The sequence below is a fragment of the Zingiber officinale genome, chromosome 8A, assembly GCF_018446385.1.
Source record: "Zingiber officinale cultivar Zhangliang chromosome 8A, Zo_v1.1, whole genome shotgun sequence".
Lineage (NCBI taxonomy): Eukaryota > Viridiplantae > Streptophyta > Magnoliopsida > Zingiberales > Zingiberaceae > Zingiber > Zingiber officinale.
The window spans coordinates 59,459,542-59,477,381 of record NC_056000.1 but is presented as its reverse complement, the minus strand read 5'-3'; the positions used below and the strand labels follow the sequence as shown (position 1 = coordinate 59,477,381).

Sequence of the window (17,840 nt, the reverse complement as noted above, 5' to 3'; positions counted from 1 at the left end):
GCCGGCCAAAGGGGACTTCTCCACGAGCTCTTCTTGGATTCGAGCTCCTCTCGTCAAGAAGGAACAGTAGGCACGAGGAAGAGGGCGAGTTTGCGAGATCCTCCGCAAGCCCTAGAAGCATTGGAAGCTTTCTTCTCCGGCTGTAAGTCCAAGAAAAGCCTAAGGTAAGTTGCTACTCACCTGCAGAAGAGTAGTTCCGGATTCTCGTTTCTTTCTTGTTTTCGAATTGGCGTGAGTTCTTTTCGATTGGCCTCTTTCCGGATGTGTTTTTGAATTGTCTCGAGGTTTCACAGGGGTTCTTGCTCCTTTAGTTTGGATTCGAAATTTAGCCCGTGTTTGCTGTATGAAAGAAGTTCAATGTTCATTAGAAAGGTTTTCCGTGGTTCTGTGGTGATCGAGTTATCTATGGTTGAGCTCAGTTCCGATTTCTTAACTGAAAGAATGAGACTTAGATTGGGTTTCTTATGAAGTTCTAGCTTTGGTCTAATGATGTTGTGCAGGTTCTTCCTTGAGATAACATGGGTATATAGGAGAGATTTGGAATAGATATAGGTTCTTATGCATTTGGCTGTTTAATGTGAAGTTCTTTTCTTTTTCAAGATGAGCATGGTTAAGGGAATCGTGGTCTTGATATCATGATCATGTTTGTCTTCGATTTAGTTTGGGATAGCTTAATAGTATTGTACGAAATTATGCTGTAGGGTTGATTTTATTCTAGTTCCCCTTTCATGTGTACAAGCTCTTAGTTGTCTCTTCCAAAAGTTGTTTTGTGAACCATATGTTGAATGACAGTATAGCTCCCCTACATGTTTGCATGTTTTAGTACATTACGAGTTAACCTTTGATAGCAGCAGTAACTTTTCCTTAGGCTTAGCTTGGTTGAAGATTTTGTTAAAGATGGTTGCTTTATGTACAGAATTAGGATTTGGAAGAGGTTAAGAATAGCATGCGTGAATTGCTTTCCTTTATTCTGATTTCCATTGTAGCATGTTAAAGATTTTGTTAAAGTTTATATGCAGAATCTTGTTAAGTTTGTTTGCAGAATAGTATGCAGATTTTGTAAGAATAGTATGCAGATTTTATAAGTATAGCATGCAGATTTTTATAAGTATAGTATGCATATTTTAGATAAGCTTAATATGCAGATTTTAGTTAAGCTTAGCATATAGATTCATGTTAAGCTTTGTATGCAGATTTTTGTTTAAGCATTTTTAGAATTTGTTTAAACATTTCAGTTTTGTAAGAAGCATTCTTTTATAAGAAAAGTATAAGAAAGATAAAGAAAAGAAAAGAAAAGGCCGAGGCCTTAAGTAGATCCCAAAGTCGAGACTTTAGGGATTTTTGGCACACAAGCTGCCTATTAAAATGCCAAGGCATTTAAAGAAGAAGTAATTAAGATTATAAGTATTTTACTTTTAAGAAGAGGCTAGTACCCGACTTTCGAGGTTGTCGTTAAACAAATCCAGGTGTCCAATTCCGAGGTCTTGGCCCTGGTAGACCGAGGTCTGCTCTTTTAGGATTGGTGGCTCGCTACCCCAACCTATTAGGGAACGCGCATAAGATGGTACTATGCCTGGGCCCAAGAAGAAGTTGATTATTATTTTGAAGTATTATAAGTATAAGTTTTTGAACAAGTAAAGCAAGTCTTACATATGTATAAAGTATTAAAGAATAAGTTTTAAACAAGTGAATTAAAGAATAAGTTTTAAACAAGTGAATTAAAGAATAAGTTTAGAACAGATGAATTAAGTTTCACTTTGTTTTAAAATCAGCAAGTTGAGTTTTCTTTTATGCTAGTATGTTATTTAGATTAGCTTACTGTTCTTTGCTATTAGAAGAGCATGAGTAGCTTTACATGTTTAGCCTTTCAGTATGTTTCTTTACTATTAGAAGAGCATGAGTTAGCTTACTGTTATTTGCTATTTATGAGCATGAGTAGCTTTACATGTTAGCATTCAGTTTTAGCATGTTTTTATTTATATACATGCATATCGAGTTTTTGTGAGTTAGATAGCGCTTACTAAGCAAATTTTGCTTATAGACTACACTTCCTCTTACTGCAGATACAGGAAAGGAAAAGATATAGAAAGGAAGGCGACAAGGAGGTGTTCGAGGGATGTGTGATGCCAGGACTATGGAAGCCTTGGGACTTAGCTTAAGAATTTATTAAGAATGTATTAGATGAGTCATTTAGTCTTCCGCTGTTAGTTAATTGTATATTTTTATTTTGTTTCCGCTATTTATTACTTGCATGATTTGATTTCATTAAACTGCGTGGTGATGTTATTCCTTTTGTATGTTTGATATGTGTTCCAGCCGCCTGTGGCTGTGCATATTATGTTATGTATGTCAGTTTAAGGTCACCGGTACAGGGGAGACTCTGCCGAAATTTTTCGGTAGGGTTTCTTCGAGGATTTTAATCATACCGGTTAAGTAGAGTTAGTAGTAAGTAACGGTCATCCTTAGAGAGTAGTAGTAGTAAGAAGGGTGGTCGTTACACTATGACCTAGGGTTACCACCCCCTAAGGTTTTTCACCTGCCTAACCGCAGTTAGGACTTTTGCCTAAGTACACTTAGGACTTTCCTGTAAAGCTCATTCAACATATTAGATAACAAAACATCTTAACTTTGAATCCTTTACCATTATCAAAACTCGGGTTCGATCATTAGATGCTTCCCGCACCAACAATCTCCCCCTTTTTGATTATGGCAACCAAAATTCAAAGTTAAGCAAAAAGATATAATAAAGAAATGTTAAGCAGGATAAGAAATAAAAACTGAATCACATCCAACAAAGTCAATGATAGATACCTCTATAAAATTTTTCAAAAGATCACAAGAAATACTAAACTTATTTTGCTGAGAGATACCTGAAATTTCTAAACATGTGGATGTGATCTCTTCTAAATCAATTGATGGTCTAGCTCTAGCTCAGGTGTTGGTGATACAATAGATAGTGATTCTTAGGACTCACCCATATCTACATGAGTCCCTACACCAATCCACAACATGTTCAACCCTTGCAATTCTTACCTTTAAGGGTTGTGTGGACGAAGGAGGTGATCCTTGAGATGCTGCTTCCATAATACAGCTCCCTACACATTCTTCCAAATTATCATCATCAACATAGGCATTGAAAAATAAACCAACGACTATATCTTTAATAGGAGAATCAACTATAGGAGGATCATTGACTTCATTTGCATTTTTAAGTTGATCTACCTCAATACATCCATCATCTGAAAATTCAATTTCATCATAACAACTTGTAAACCCAGAAGGTAGATCTGAAAATCTGTTATCCACTGCATTATCATCATAATCCTCATCTGAAGAGTCCTCATATTCATATACATCAAGAAATCTACACTCAACCATATTGGTGTCACAGAATTTGCCAAAGTCTTCATTTTCATTGACCCTCACTAGACTTTGTGGAAAAGAAACCTTTAGTGAAGGTCTTGGGAAAGGTACTTCCTTTTCCCCATATTCCCTTTGAGCTTGCGGAGGAGGTCCAATTTGCTTATCTAGTGTTGGTGTGATCAATCATTGAGGGAAGGGTACTTGTGGCCTTTGTGAACTTTCTAGAGTAATGAAACTGAGGTCTTGTGATCTTCTATTGTTCTTCTCCTCAATTCTATACAAGTCATTTTTCATAAGTTCTTCATGATTCTTGCCGCCCCTCAACTTAATATCATTACAATTTTCACTAGATCTTATTTGTATAGGAGGGGTATCTTCTTTGAACCATTTTGAAACTATGCTCTCAATCCTTGCCCCCAAATGTTTGAACTCCTCATTCTGTGACTTTTGAATTTCGACATTCTTGGGTGGTTGAACTGCATTTTGTTTGACAGGCTCTCTTGTATATATGGCTTGTACTTCTTGAATTTTTGAGGGATATTCCATCCAACTTTTGCTCGACCATCCATGGAGGTTCAATGTCACTTGATCAATTAATGTATAAGCTTCTTCTATGCTCTTGTCCATAAAAGAACCTCCAGCTGATGAATCTAACAAACACTTATCTGAAAAAGAAATTCCCCTATAGAATGTGTAAAATCATCCAGTTTTCCAAACCATGATGAGGACACTATCTTTGTAGACTCTTGAATCTGTCCCATACTTCAAATAATGATTCTCCATACGCCTGAGCAAAATTTGTGATGCAATTCCTCATATAAATTGTTCTGCTTGGAGGTGGAAATGATTCAGAAATTGCTGTTCCAATTGTTCCCAACTTGTGATACTTTGAGGATGGAGAGAATATAACCAAGTTCTTGCTTTATCCTTGATACTAAAAGGAAATGCCATCAACCGAACTACATCTGCTGATACTCCTTCACAATTCACCATATCACAAAGCTCTAGAAATGTCTCAAGGTGCAGATAAGGACTTTCTGATGCTTCTCCTCCAAATTTGTGACCTTATATCATGAAAATTAACTCTAGGTCTAGTTGTAAACTTTCTGCTTCAATATGAGGTTGCACAATAGGAGATAAAAATATTGCAGAAATGAGTGAGAGAAACCTCTTAATTAAGGCCCTGCTTGACATGTTAGTGCTCATGGATATTCAAGAAAAAATTATAAGAGAAAAATAAAAATGAAGAATTAAGAGCAAGAAAGAGAATGAAAAAATAAAGAAAAAGTAAAATTGAACCTTAAACTAATAACAAGAAATAAATGCAGAGTTTTTTTTAATTATAAAAATAGAAAAAATAAAAACTATTTACAAGTCTAGATGGACTAAATTGCTAATCTACTAATGTTAATGCGAACAGTCCCCGGCAACGGCGCCAAAAACTATTAGAGTGTATACAAAAAGCCTAGCTTTTTGTAAACATCTATTTTGAAATAAAGAATCACATTGGTCAAATGTCAACATTTATGTTAAGTGTAGTTGTTCAATTAATTTATATTGTAGATAACATGGTGTGTGGTGTAACACACAGAAGATCATGTTATCAGTTCTTTATAAATTATAAACAGTTGCTCACGACTAAGATGGATAGGAATAAACCATTAGAATAGTCGTAGTGTAATTTGATATTAATTTATCTTGACTATAAAATTATACTAGTACACTTAGAGTGTATTGAGCTGGACAATCTAAGGTAAGTTCTTTTTATACTGACTGAATAAAAGAACAAAACCTTTGTTATTATGGAAGTGTGTGCTCTTAATCCTAATATAATAACAAGCACATATATCTAGTATTTATTTCTTTAACTTATCAATGGGTGAGATTTAGCTCGATAAATCAAGAGGCCTGATAAGTTGGGAAATGATATTATTTATAGTGTGTGTTGTTGATTATAGAAGAAAACTGTGTCCTAGGAATCTAGGTTGATGATGTCCCTAAGAGGAGCTCATAAAGATTGTCATGTTAAACTCTGCAAATGGACTTAGTCCGACATGATAATAAGGTTAAGTGGTACTACTCTTGGAGCTAGATATTAATTAAGTGAGTTGTTAGTAACTCATTTAATTAGTGAACGTTCGATATCTTAAACACAGGGAGATTAACACACTTATGATAAGAAGGAGCCCATATAGTAATATGAGATTGGTGCGGTAGTTCAATAATAACTCTTTAGTGGTATAAGTTATTATTGATGAACTCGAGTTAGGTGTTTGGGGCGAACACGGAAAGCTCAAGTTCATCGGGAGACCAAAATCAATTTCTCCTCTCAGTCCCTATCGTAACCTCTTAATTATAAAGTGTTATACCCACCCATACCCACCTTCTTATCCATCCTAGGTGGCCGGCCAAGCCAAGCTTGGAGCCCAAGCAAGGGCGGGCCAAGATTAATCCTTGGATGGACCAAGTGGTGGTCGGCCCTAACTTGGAGCCTAAGTTAGTGGCTGGCCACAATAAAATAAAAGGGAATTTTATTTTTTAACATCTTTCCTTATATGGAAGCCATGATTTAAAAGAAATGTTAAAAATTAAATCTTTCCTTTTATAGTTTCTACAAAGGATTAAGAGAAAGGTTGGATATCTTTCCTTATTTGTAGTTAAAAGAAAGATTTTAATTTTGGAGAAAACTTTCCTTTTTGTAATCATTCACATGTTTTAATAGAGAGATTTTAATTTATAAAAGTTTCCTTTTATAACCAACCATGAAGGGAATTTTTTAAAGAGAAATTTTTATTTTTAAATTTCCGAAAATAAATTAGGAAGTTTTAATTTTTATTTAAAACTTTCCTTTTTTGGAGGACAATGAGGTGGCCGGCCATTAGAGGTTTAATAAGGAAATTTTAATTAAATTTTCCTTCTTAAACATTGGCAAGTTATATAAGGAAATTTTATTTATTAAACTTTCCTTATTTTCCTAGACCAAGGAATATAAAAGAGAGGGTAGATGTGCCTTACCTTACAACAATACATCTATTATTTCCCCTCTTCTCTTCCTTGGTGTGGCTGACCCTCATCCTCTCCTCCTTTTCTTCTTCTTTGGCCTACGACATCAACTCTCTAGGAGACTCTTGGTGGCCGGATTTTGCTTGGAGAAGAAGTAGAGAAAGGAGGCTTTGTTTCTTTGCATCCCTTGGAGCTTGGTTGGTGGCCGAAGACCTTCATCTCTAGGAGATTCTTGGTGGCCGAAACTTGCAAGGAGAAGAAGGAGGCTTGGGTGGATTCTCATCTCGATAGATCGTCTCTCACACGATGTCCGAGATAAGAAGAGGAATATGATAGAAGATCATGAGGTCTATAAGCTACAAAAGGTATAACTAGTTATTAGTTTGCGCATCATAACTAGTTCATCCTTTGTTTAGTTCTTGAAATACCAAACACAATAGGCTAGTGATTCTAGGTTTTCGTATTTGTGATTCAATTTGTGTTTCTTTTGTTTTTCGATCTTGTGATTCGATTGTTCTTTTTGGTTAAACCTAGGGTTACTATAAGGAGATTGAATATTGAATTTCATTGAAAGACTTTGTCTAGGAAGTGGTGGATGATCCCATACCCAAGAAGGCATAGTGCCTCACCATGTTTAACCTAGAAATCAATCTCTGAAATAAATATTTAATCAAATTTGTAACATGGGTGGATTTGGATCAATAATGTTAAGTATCGTTTGCGATCCAAGTCTAAACTTCTAAAAATAAATAAATTGAATTTGGAATCAATAATGTTAAGTTCTGTTTGCGATTCCAAATTTAATTTCTAAAGAACACAATAGGTTGTTAGGAAAGGTTCAGGACTTGTACAAAATTTTTGTGCAGGGGTACCGGTACGATATTCCGAGTAGCAACCAAAAATTGGTATCATAGCTAGGATTTTCCTCTGTGTGTTTGGTTTTCAGTTTAATTATGCACATGTCATACATATTTTAGGTAGGATAATAGTAGGATATGCTAACTCTGTGGTTGCAGGCTCCAACTATTATGGCTTAATGAGATTGTGTGTGACTGGACCCTTGGACATGTCAAGGGCATTTTATGTGTGTGCATGACTGTATTTATTAAATACAGCAGGAGCTGTATTAGCCCTAGGATTTTACTTTTTTGTTTGATCTAGACTCTATGTACATTCCCTTGTGGAATATAGGATTGATATATGTAAAATTCTATTTTTGTCGCGGATCGTATCCTTGCGAGGCGTGGTGCTATAGGAGGACCAGAGACGCAATAGAAAAGGAAGCTCGATGGACCCGACGACATGAACCCTAGGGCTGGCAGCACATGGAAGACAGTGATGGAAGAAGCCATAATAGTTGAAAAATTAATTTCCATATTTATATTTTTATTTACTGTGATGTGTGTGTGCACGTGATGTGTGCTTGCATAGTTAAAATTCCTCACCTTAAAAAAAAAACTAAGTGGGAGAGGGATTAGTGTTACGCTTCCACAAGTGCACGGATTCATTGTCAGTAATAAAAATATCGATCCCATAAGGACTGGCTATAAGCACTAGCAATCACTCACTTATGGTTAGCTAGACCACCAACGGACTTGATCAGGCTAAGGGAAAAGAAAGGTCGAGGGAGAGAGTCGCAAGGCTGAAATATGACTTGGTGATGAGGAGTTCTAGGGGGTCTGTTTCGTCATGGTAGTATTGATGTGTCTTGGTTTGTCTTATTCTCATTGTCCTTATTCCTGCTATTGCCGGAAGCTAAGTGGGTATTCTCAAGAGCCAGATTTGGGTAATGCCCTAAGAACTCCTGTCACGGTTTACCCCTATCACTAGGGCACCTCGGTAAATCTTGAGGTCATAACTCTAACTAGTAAATTGAGGATGGTGAGTGGAGCTAAGCCTGGTCTCTCGCTCCCTTGGGGAGAATTTCCCTTCCTCTCGAGGAGCTATCCTAGATGTCCGTGGACGGATTACCCCTATCACTAGGGCCCCTCGGGTGTACGATCTAGTGATGATCCTCTACGAGGTTGACAAGTTCTTCACAATCAAAAGTAACAATTAACAATTAAAATAAAGCATGAAGGTTCATCCAGCAAGTACAAACACAATTCGAGTCTCACATCAATCCATACCACGACTACTCCCTAATCCCAGAACAAGGGGGTCTAATCATGAATGCTGTAACACCCATAGAGTACTTAGCAAGATTTTAGGTATTTTTATTATGAATAAAAAATAGGCCTTATGTGGAAATTGCAAAAATAATAAAAATAAAATAGAACAAAAAAGAGAGATGACCAAGGCTTGAACCTTGGATCTCTTACTAGATATATGCATGTGTTAACCAATAGACCAAGAGAAATTATTGTTAAAGAAAGAAGTGACAATATAGTTAAGGGTAAGAAAAGAGATTTTTCATTGAGAAGGAGAAGTTAGAGTTGCCTTCCCCCTCTCAAAAGAAAAGAGGATTCTTGCTTCCTCTTCTCATTAAGGAGAAGTAAAAGAAAGGAGAAGGAAAAGTACATTTTCCCTTCCTCCTCTCATGATAAATAAAAGGGAAAATTAAAGAGGAAAACTCATTTGCTCCTCTTCCTCCTCCCTCCTCCTCCTCACCGTGACCAAGACCTTCCCCCACCTCTCCTTGCCGAAATCCAAAAACAAAGAAGACCCCTCTCTAGGAAGGTTCCACAAGAAAGATCCCTTTTCCTTAAGCAAATAAGGATGTAAGTATTCCCTCACCTGTGGTACAAGTTGCTTACGGTATTCTCGAAAGATTTGAACTCTTAGAATTAGAAATAAAAAGAAGAGAAGAAACCATGCTTATGTACTTTAGTAGGTTATGATATGAATTTAGTAGAAAAGAAATTATGTGTGTGATGTTAAGTTGATCTTCTTATTAAGATGTTTATTGACCTTCTTTTCTTTTATATGGTTTGGCCATGGTGAAAAGTTTGAGTTCATGAGGCTTAAAACCTAATCTAACATGCTCATAGATTTATTTATGATGTGTCATGAAATTTGCTAGAGATTCATGTTCATATGTTGTTTAGAAGTTGTGTTCTTGCTTGAGAAAGGTTCGGCCATGATAAAAGTATAGAGTTCATGAGGCTTAAAACCTAATCTAACATGCTCATAGATTTATTTATGATGTGTTTGTTGGTTGCTACTCGGAAAGCCTAGAGGTTCCACTGTACAAAAATTTTGTACAAAGGTCTAAACCTTTTCCTAGCTACCATGTGTTCTTTTAAATTAAATTTTGGATCACCTGCGGAACTTAACACGTTTGATCCAAAACTTAATCTATTTATTCTTTTAGGTTTTGACTTAGATCTCCTGCGGAACTTAACACGTTCGACCCAAATCACCTTAAGTTATTAATTCCATTAAATATTAATTTCCATAATTGGTTCCCAGTACTGACGTGGCGAGGCACATGGCCTTCTTGGATATGGGAGCAACCACCACCGACTAGACAAAACTTTTTATAGAAATCTAATATTTAATTTCCTAAAATAACTTTAGGTTAACCAAAAAGAACAATCAAATCACAAGGAAAAATAAAACAAAAGAACACAACTTCGAAAAGCATATTCGAAATACTAGAACGTAAGCCTCTTGTATTTGGTATTATTTCCATAAATAACTAGTATGATGCGGAAAAGGAAAAACTACTAGTTATACCTTCTAGAAAGACCTCTTGATCTTCTACCATATTCCTCTTCTAACCTCGGACGTTGTGTGGGCAACGATCTTCCGAGATGAGAAACCACCAACCACCTTCTTCTCCTCCTAGCTAGGTTCGGCCACAACAAGGAAGCTTCACCAAGGAAGAAAATCAAAACACCAACCAAGCTCCAAGAGATGCTAGCTTTCTCTCCTTCTTCTTCTTCTTCTCCAAGTAGTATCCAACCTCCACAAAAACTCCAAGCAATAGGGATGTTTCGGCCACCACAAGAGGAAGAGAGGGAGAGGATGATGATGGCCGGCCACACCAAGGAACAAAAGAGGGAGAGAAATAATAGAGGTTATCCCTCATGAAGGCACCCCCACCCCTTCTTTTATATTCCTTGGCCTAGGCAAATTAGGAAATTTAATTACAATAAAATTTCCTTAATTTCCTTGACATGATTTAATTGTGAAAAATAAAATAAAATTTCCAATTAAAACAATATTGGCCGGCCACATCAAGAGAAATAAATTAGACAAGTTTTAATCAACAAATTAAAACTTCCTAATTTGTTTCTGGAAATTTTAAAAATAAAATTTCTCTTCAAAAATCTCTTCATGGTTGATAAAAAGAAATTTCTATAATTTTAATTTAACAACATGTGAATAATTTTTAAAGAGAAAATAAAATATCTCACCAATCTACAAATAAGGAAAGAGATCTAATCTCTTTCTTTAATCTTTTGTAGATCTTTTACAAGAGAGATATTTTAATTTTAATTCTCTTTAATAAATTATATCTTCCACATAATAAAAATTAAAATTAAAATCCTTTTTAATTTAATATGGCTGATCCCTCTAGCTTGGGTTCAAGTTAGGGCCGGCCACCCCAATTTATGCTTAGGCCGGCCCTAGCTTGGTTCCCAAGCTAGCTTGGTCGGCCCCTATTAGGTGGGTATAGAAAGAGGGTATAGGTGGGTATAGTACTCTATAAATAAGAGGCTACGATAGGGATCGAGACGAGGAATTGGTTTTGGTCTCCAGATAAAATTAAACATCCCGTGTTCGCCCCGAACACACAACTTAATTTTATCAATAATAATTCATTCCACTAGAGAACTATTATTGAACTACCGCACCAATCCCAAATTACATTTTTGGGCTCCTTCTTATTATGAGTGTGTTAGTCTCCCTGTGTTTAAGATATCAAATGTCCACTAATTAAGTGAGTTACTGACAACTCATTTAATTAATATCTTAGTCCAAGAGTAGTATCACTCAACCTTATCATCATGTCGGACTAAGTCCACCTGCAGGGTTTAACATGACAATCCTTATGAGCTCCTCTTGAGGACATTATCAACCTAGTATCTCTAGGACACAGTTTCCTTCTATAATCAACAACACACACTATAAGTGATATCATTTCCCAACTTATTGGGCTTCACTACAACAAAAACCCTCATAGACATTGGTTTTCCACCGGTGTCTATTTCATTTTCGACCGATGTCTATGAAGCCGATGTTAAAAGTCTGCCATTTTAGACATCGGGTTAAAACCGGTGTAGTATCACTTAATGACACCGGTCTTCGAATCGGTTATTAACCGGTGTAGTATCACTTAACGACACCGTTTCATCAACGGTGTAAAACCAATGTAATATTATATGTTAATAACACCAGTTTTGGCAGCGGTAAATGACCGATGTAATATTAGTTAATAACACCGGTTTTGCAGCGGTGGAAAACCGATGTAATATGTATATTTTTTAACAGCACAAATTTGATTTCCGAAACAATGAAAAACCGACAATAATAAAAAAAAATACACAAATATTCACAAATTATACAAATATTCTTCATTCAACAATATCCATAAAATACATAAATATTCACAAATTATATAAATAATCTTCTTACAACAGTATCCATAAAATACCCAAACATTCTTTTTACATCAAAAGCTAGCTAATAGATAGCAAAATCAAGGTAGAACATTCTTTTAACACATCAAGGTAGAACCGCACTTCAAATGTAATCTAGCATACATTCAGCCCACTCGAACCGCACTTCATCAATTTCAACTCTGGAGTACTTGAGATTTGTAAACTGTAAAAACACATAAATAATATATTAGTAAATCAAGACAAAAAATCATAGTTGAAAAAGCAGTAAGAGCACCAGGTAACAAGATGAGTAATTGGAATGCTTAAAAAGAGAAACATTCATCAATTATCTCAACCACAAATAAATAGAAAGAAGAATCATAGATGTAAGATACTGATATAGTCCAACACCGGCACAAATTCAAAGAAGAAATTACCTATCTTTGTAAGCTGAAGCCAAATTTGCATGGGCTTCAGGCATAGTTGGTCTGATATTCACAACACGTATATAATCCTGAATTGCTTCAGTAACTCTACCAATCTCCTTAAATGTGTTCCCTCTATTGACAAGACCATCAGCAGCAGTCTGCGAAGAACTAGCAGAAAGCAGCAATTCTCATGATTGAATATCCACACAGGAAGCAAAGGTTGAACTAGCAGTGTAGCTGTGTAGGTGCTGCCTAGTATCTACCAAATTAACAAAATTAGCCGAAGTATCTTGCCAATATAAACAGACAAAAATCTCATGATTGAATAAAGAAGAAATAAAAGCGAGAAGTGATTTTTACAAAAATTCCACATAGTAAACTGGAATTCATATCCCTAAGAAAAGTTTGATCCAATAAAATATTTTAAACTGTATTTGTCAAAGCCAATGCAGATGCTTCCCCACTAAAATGAGAGGTAGTTGCACTAAATGGTCAACGACCATCCATCACTAATGATCCTTCTCACTTCAATCTCATAGCAGTCTAGATGGCATTCTAACTGTATCCTGTTAAAACATAAACGTGCTGTAGCCAACTGTTTGACAAAAAACCAAGCATGATTGCGAGGGCGTGATGGCAATGAACATGTTGTTAGTGCATGATTGCAATGAAAAAGACAGATATAGTACTCTACCTATTGCTTGTATATAATAGTCAAGTTGTTGAAGGGCGCAGATATCCCTCTTGTAATTGCTAAAGTTGCCTTATAGAATGATGCAGGAACACTCATCATGTTGCTGCATGAAGAGAAGTTTCATTAAGGAACAAAAATAAACTATCCGCACAGTTGCCATCAAACATTTCTAAAGCTTACCAATCCATGTATATGCTGCCAAGGCTTGACAATGCTTGTGGATGGTTAGGTTGTAAAGCAAAGCATGACTTGGGAAAAATTATTAAAATGAAGTTATTCAACAAGGAAAAAAAACTTAAGACAATAAAAATTTCCAAATTAAAAAGTCACCCTATAATGTCCAGTGTCTTTGAGAGCATGTCCAGCGTCTTTGACAGCATTCCCCTTTTAATGTGCAAGAAAGTCGATCATTAACTAACCTGGCTCACCATCAAGAAGGATACCACATTTTGACATATTAGACCATTATCAACTTACCAGATTATTGTAAGCTTCAATAAAGGTAGAATCACAGTTGATAGCTTGCTTGTAATGCAGAATTGCCATGTCAAGTTGACTTTGCTCATAATAGATGCCAGCAAGGTTTCCTGCGTCCAGATATCCCCAATGCATAGTTGACATAATAAACTCTCTTCAGAGCATAGTTTGCAGCAAAGTTATCCACAAAATCAAAAATAGATTAACAGTCCAGTGGAAAAATAGGAGTTATTGAATCACGTAGCATATTCCAGTGAAAGTATTCTGCAACAGTAATGTTATGAAGAACCTGAAATAAATAGAAAATGATTAAGAGTTCACACAAACAAGAACTACACATAGTAAATAAACTTCTCTTCTTTTGTATGCAAGTCAATAACAAATCATCATGTACTTCAAAAATCTACAATATCCATAGTTAACAACAAATTAACCATGCTTTTTTAGCGCATAACTTGTGGCAGAGAACAATACCACACAACATCCTACCAAAAACTATTATATGATTCCTCAAGTCAAAGATGTCACAATAGTTCATATTTATACTCTATCAACCTGCATCCACAAGACCTACTAAAACAATGAAGAATGGCAATAAACCATTTGTCTTCCAAAAAAGAAGCAACTCAATCAAGACTTCAAACATCGAGGCCTTGTTCAGACTCCCAACATCATTAGCAGCTAACCGAATCACAGCAATCAAAGCTAACCGAATCACAGTGTTAATGCTAGTAGAACAATTATCAGCTGGTTCGCAGGAAGTGAAGGCTGTTGCAGCCCGTGGACTCCGATTAATGGCAAAAACTGGGAAGGAGAATAGGTCTTTCATTGCAGAGGGTGGAACAATCCCAGCTCTCTACCAGCTTTTCCGGTCTACAAATCCAGTTGCTCAAGAGAATGCCCTGACTGCAATATTGAACATATCTATTCATGATGAAAACAAGAGAAAGATTATGGAGGAGAATGGTTGTTTGGAATTAATAGTATATGTTCTGAGATATGGGTTAACTACTGAGGCAAGGGAGAATGCAGCTGCTACATTGTTCAGCCTCTCTGCTGTCCATGACTTCAAGAAGATGATTGTGGATGAGCATGGTGCTGTTGCAGCACTAGCTGATTTGCTGATGCAGGGAAGCCCAAGGGGAAAGAAATGGGTTGATTGTCTCAAGCAAGAGAGCAGTGCATCCTAGGTAATTGTCCAACCAAAAGTAAGATTAATTCACAAATTGTGCATAACACACAAAAAAAAAACTATTGTAGAACATCTGGAAGCTCACTACTCCGAAAGTTATGTAGTGTGGTCAATAATAATGAAAATCCAGTGGCATCTCCAAATACTCGTTGTGCTGCATTATTTTCTCCAAGGATACACCAAAACTAATCATGAAGCCCAGGCTGGCATATTGCATGAAGCCCAGGCTTGAGGCCAGTGATGGATCCGGTGACGGTGGTTGGACCTATCACAGAGATTTACATCCCAAAATTAGATCGGATCACAAATTCACAGAAAAATCAAAATGGTTGAAGTTGAAACCCTAGATCTGAAAAGAATTTAGCATTCCACAAGTAGTATTTCAAGAGATTTCTCACCATCTCCTTCCTGGATGAAGTAAATTGTGCCCTTAACACCCTCATTGTTACCCAAGACAGCAACAGCCTTCACCATTTCCTTAAGTGTTCTACACAGCAGACACCAAACACACGGTTAAAGACATCATTAAATGTCTCAAAATAAGTAGCATCGCCACTAGATGAGAAATAATCGATCTCATCTTCCAGATACAAAAAGAAAAGCAACTCAACAATCGCCAGACTAAACGCTAAATAAATACCATCAAACTCGAGACGAAATCAGCTCTCGCTCCATCATAGATAGAGAACCCATCAAATCTCAGTAGAAAACTCCACTTTTTCTTCACCAAATCAAATCAAAGCAGCCGCATAAGTTAAAATCGAGAAAAAAAAAAGAGATAAAACCTAAGGATCTAAAACAAAACAACAATACGATGGAAGACAAATTTCAGATCGGAAAGTATACCTTTGATAAATGGATTAAAGGAAAAAAGAAATGAGATTTACCAGATGATCGAGCACCAAAACAACAACGGGGCAGAAATAAGAGATTCAGATTAAAGAAAACAAAAGCAAATATAAAGATAGAATTATGGAAGAAGAAAGGTGGTGAGGTTGGAAGGAAGAATAAAAAAGAAACACTGAAAAAGAGAAAGAGGTAGAAGAAGAGGTCAAAAGTGTGACCTTATTGAACCAGGTCCCATGGGCAGACTGGATTGCGTGGTGGAGGTCAGAAAACGGAAAGGTGGAGGCGAACTCCTTGGCGAAACGCTTGCTACCGTAGCACCGTAGCATATCCTCGTTCGTCCACGAAAAAGATGCCATCTTTCGTAGATCTAGGAAGGGGAAGAGGGAGATGAGGCAAGGAGGAAAGTGGTGGTGGCGTCGCGACGGTATACGGTGGACGACGCAATATAGGTTTAGGTTTGGAGGGAAGAGTGAAGTGTTGTAAATTTTGGCTAAGTATTGGTGGAAAAATTATATTATTTTATTTTAGTGCATAGACATCGGGTTTTAAAAAACTGCTGTTAAAATCGGTGTCTATTAACGAAAAATCGGTGTCTATTAACGAAAATCTGCGCTCATAGACACCGGTTTTTAGAAAAACCGGCGTAAAATACTCAAAGACATCGGTTTTTGCTTAAAACTGTTGTTGTTCCACCGATGTCTATGAGGGTTTTTGTTGTAGTGTTTATTGATTCATCGAACTAAATCTCACCCATTGATAAATTAAAGAAATAAATATCAAATATATGTGCTTGTTATTATATTAGGATTAAGAGCACACACTTCCATAATAACCGAGGTCTTTGTTTCTTTATAAAGTCAGTATAAAAGAAACAACCTCAAATAGTCCTACTCATTACACTCTAAGTGTACTAGTGTAATTATACAGTCAAGATAAACTGATACCTAATTACACTACGACCTTCTAATGGTTTGTTCCTTTCCATTTTGGTCGTGAGCTACTGTTTATGATTTATAAGGTACTGATAACATCATCTTATGCATGTGGCACCACATACTATGTTATCTACAGTATAAATTAATTGAACAACTACAACTAAATGTCGACAATTTGACCAAATGTGATTCTTTATTCATAATGAATGTTTACAAAGCTTAGGCTTTCAGTATACACTCCAACAGTGTTATGAAATTTGCTAGAGATTCATGTTCATATGTTGTTTAGAAGTTATGTTTTTGCTTGAGGAAGTTCCGGCCATGATGGAAATATTAGGGTTCATGAAACTCAAAACCTAAATTAGTATGCTCATAGACCTCCATGTGATATGTAATGAAATTAACTAAGAGATTTATGTTTACATGTTGCTCATAATTTTATTTCTTAGTTGTGAAGTTTCGGCCATGATAGTGATTTAGGGTTTCATAAAGCTCCAAATCTAATTTAGCATGTTCATAGGCTTCCTTGTGATATGTTATCAAATTTGCTAGGTATTCATGTTAAAAGATTTCTTAGAAGTCTACTTCTTGTTGCATGAGGTTTCGGCTATAATAACTTTTAGGGTTCATGAAGCACAAAACCTAAGTTAATATGATCATAGGCTTCTTGATGATATGTTATAAAATGGGATAGAAACTTATACTTATATGTTGCTTAGAAATTCATTTCCTACATGATAAAGTTTCGGCCATGATTAATCTTTAGGGTTCATGAAGCTCCAAACCTAATTTAGTATGCTCATAGACTTCTTTATGATATATGATGGAATTAGCTAGGTGTTCATGATACATGTTGTTTAGAAGTTTATATTCTTGGCTTATGAAGGTTCGGCCATGATAAGATTTTAGGGTTCATGAAGCTCAAAAACCTAATCTAGCATGCTCATAGACTTCCTTATGATATGTTATCAATTTGGCTAAGTATTTATGTTCATGTGTTGCTTAGAAGTTTTACTCCTTGTTATATGATGTTTCGGCTATGATAAGGTGTTAGGGTTCATGAAACTCAAAACCTAATTTAGTATGTTCATAGACTTCTTATGATATGTTATGAGATTTGCTAAGTATTCATGTTGTATGTTGTTTAGGAGTATTCTTTTGTTATGAACTTTCGGCCATGACTATGACTTAGGATTCAAGAAAGTTTTAAACTTAAACTTAGCAAGCCATGAATTTTCCTTATGATATGTTTAGGTTTAAGTATGCATGCTTTATGATAAGATCAGTAACATGTTGATTATGTATGTTATGAATTATGCATGATATGATCCTTATGATGATTATGTACAC

At 35.9% G+C, this 17,840-nt stretch overlaps 1 protein-coding gene and 1 non-coding gene across 2 annotated transcripts; both read left to right on the top strand.

Moving 5' to 3' along the window:
- The first annotated feature begins 4,076 nt into the window (after positions 1-4,076).
- On the top strand, positions 4,077-4,182 carry LOC122013122. The gene has a single exon (XR_006120462.1). It is a non-coding gene; the product is annotated as a small nucleolar RNA R71 (small nucleolar RNA).
- A 9,913-nt stretch (positions 4,183-14,095) lies between these two features.
- On the top strand, positions 14,096-14,704 carry LOC122010870 (U-box domain-containing protein 4-like). The gene has a single exon (XM_042567339.1). It carries the CDS (start codon positions 14,096-14,098, stop codon positions 14,702-14,704), a length of 609 nt encoding a protein of 202 aa, XP_042423273.1.
- Positions 14,705-17,840: the final 3,136 nt, after the last annotated feature.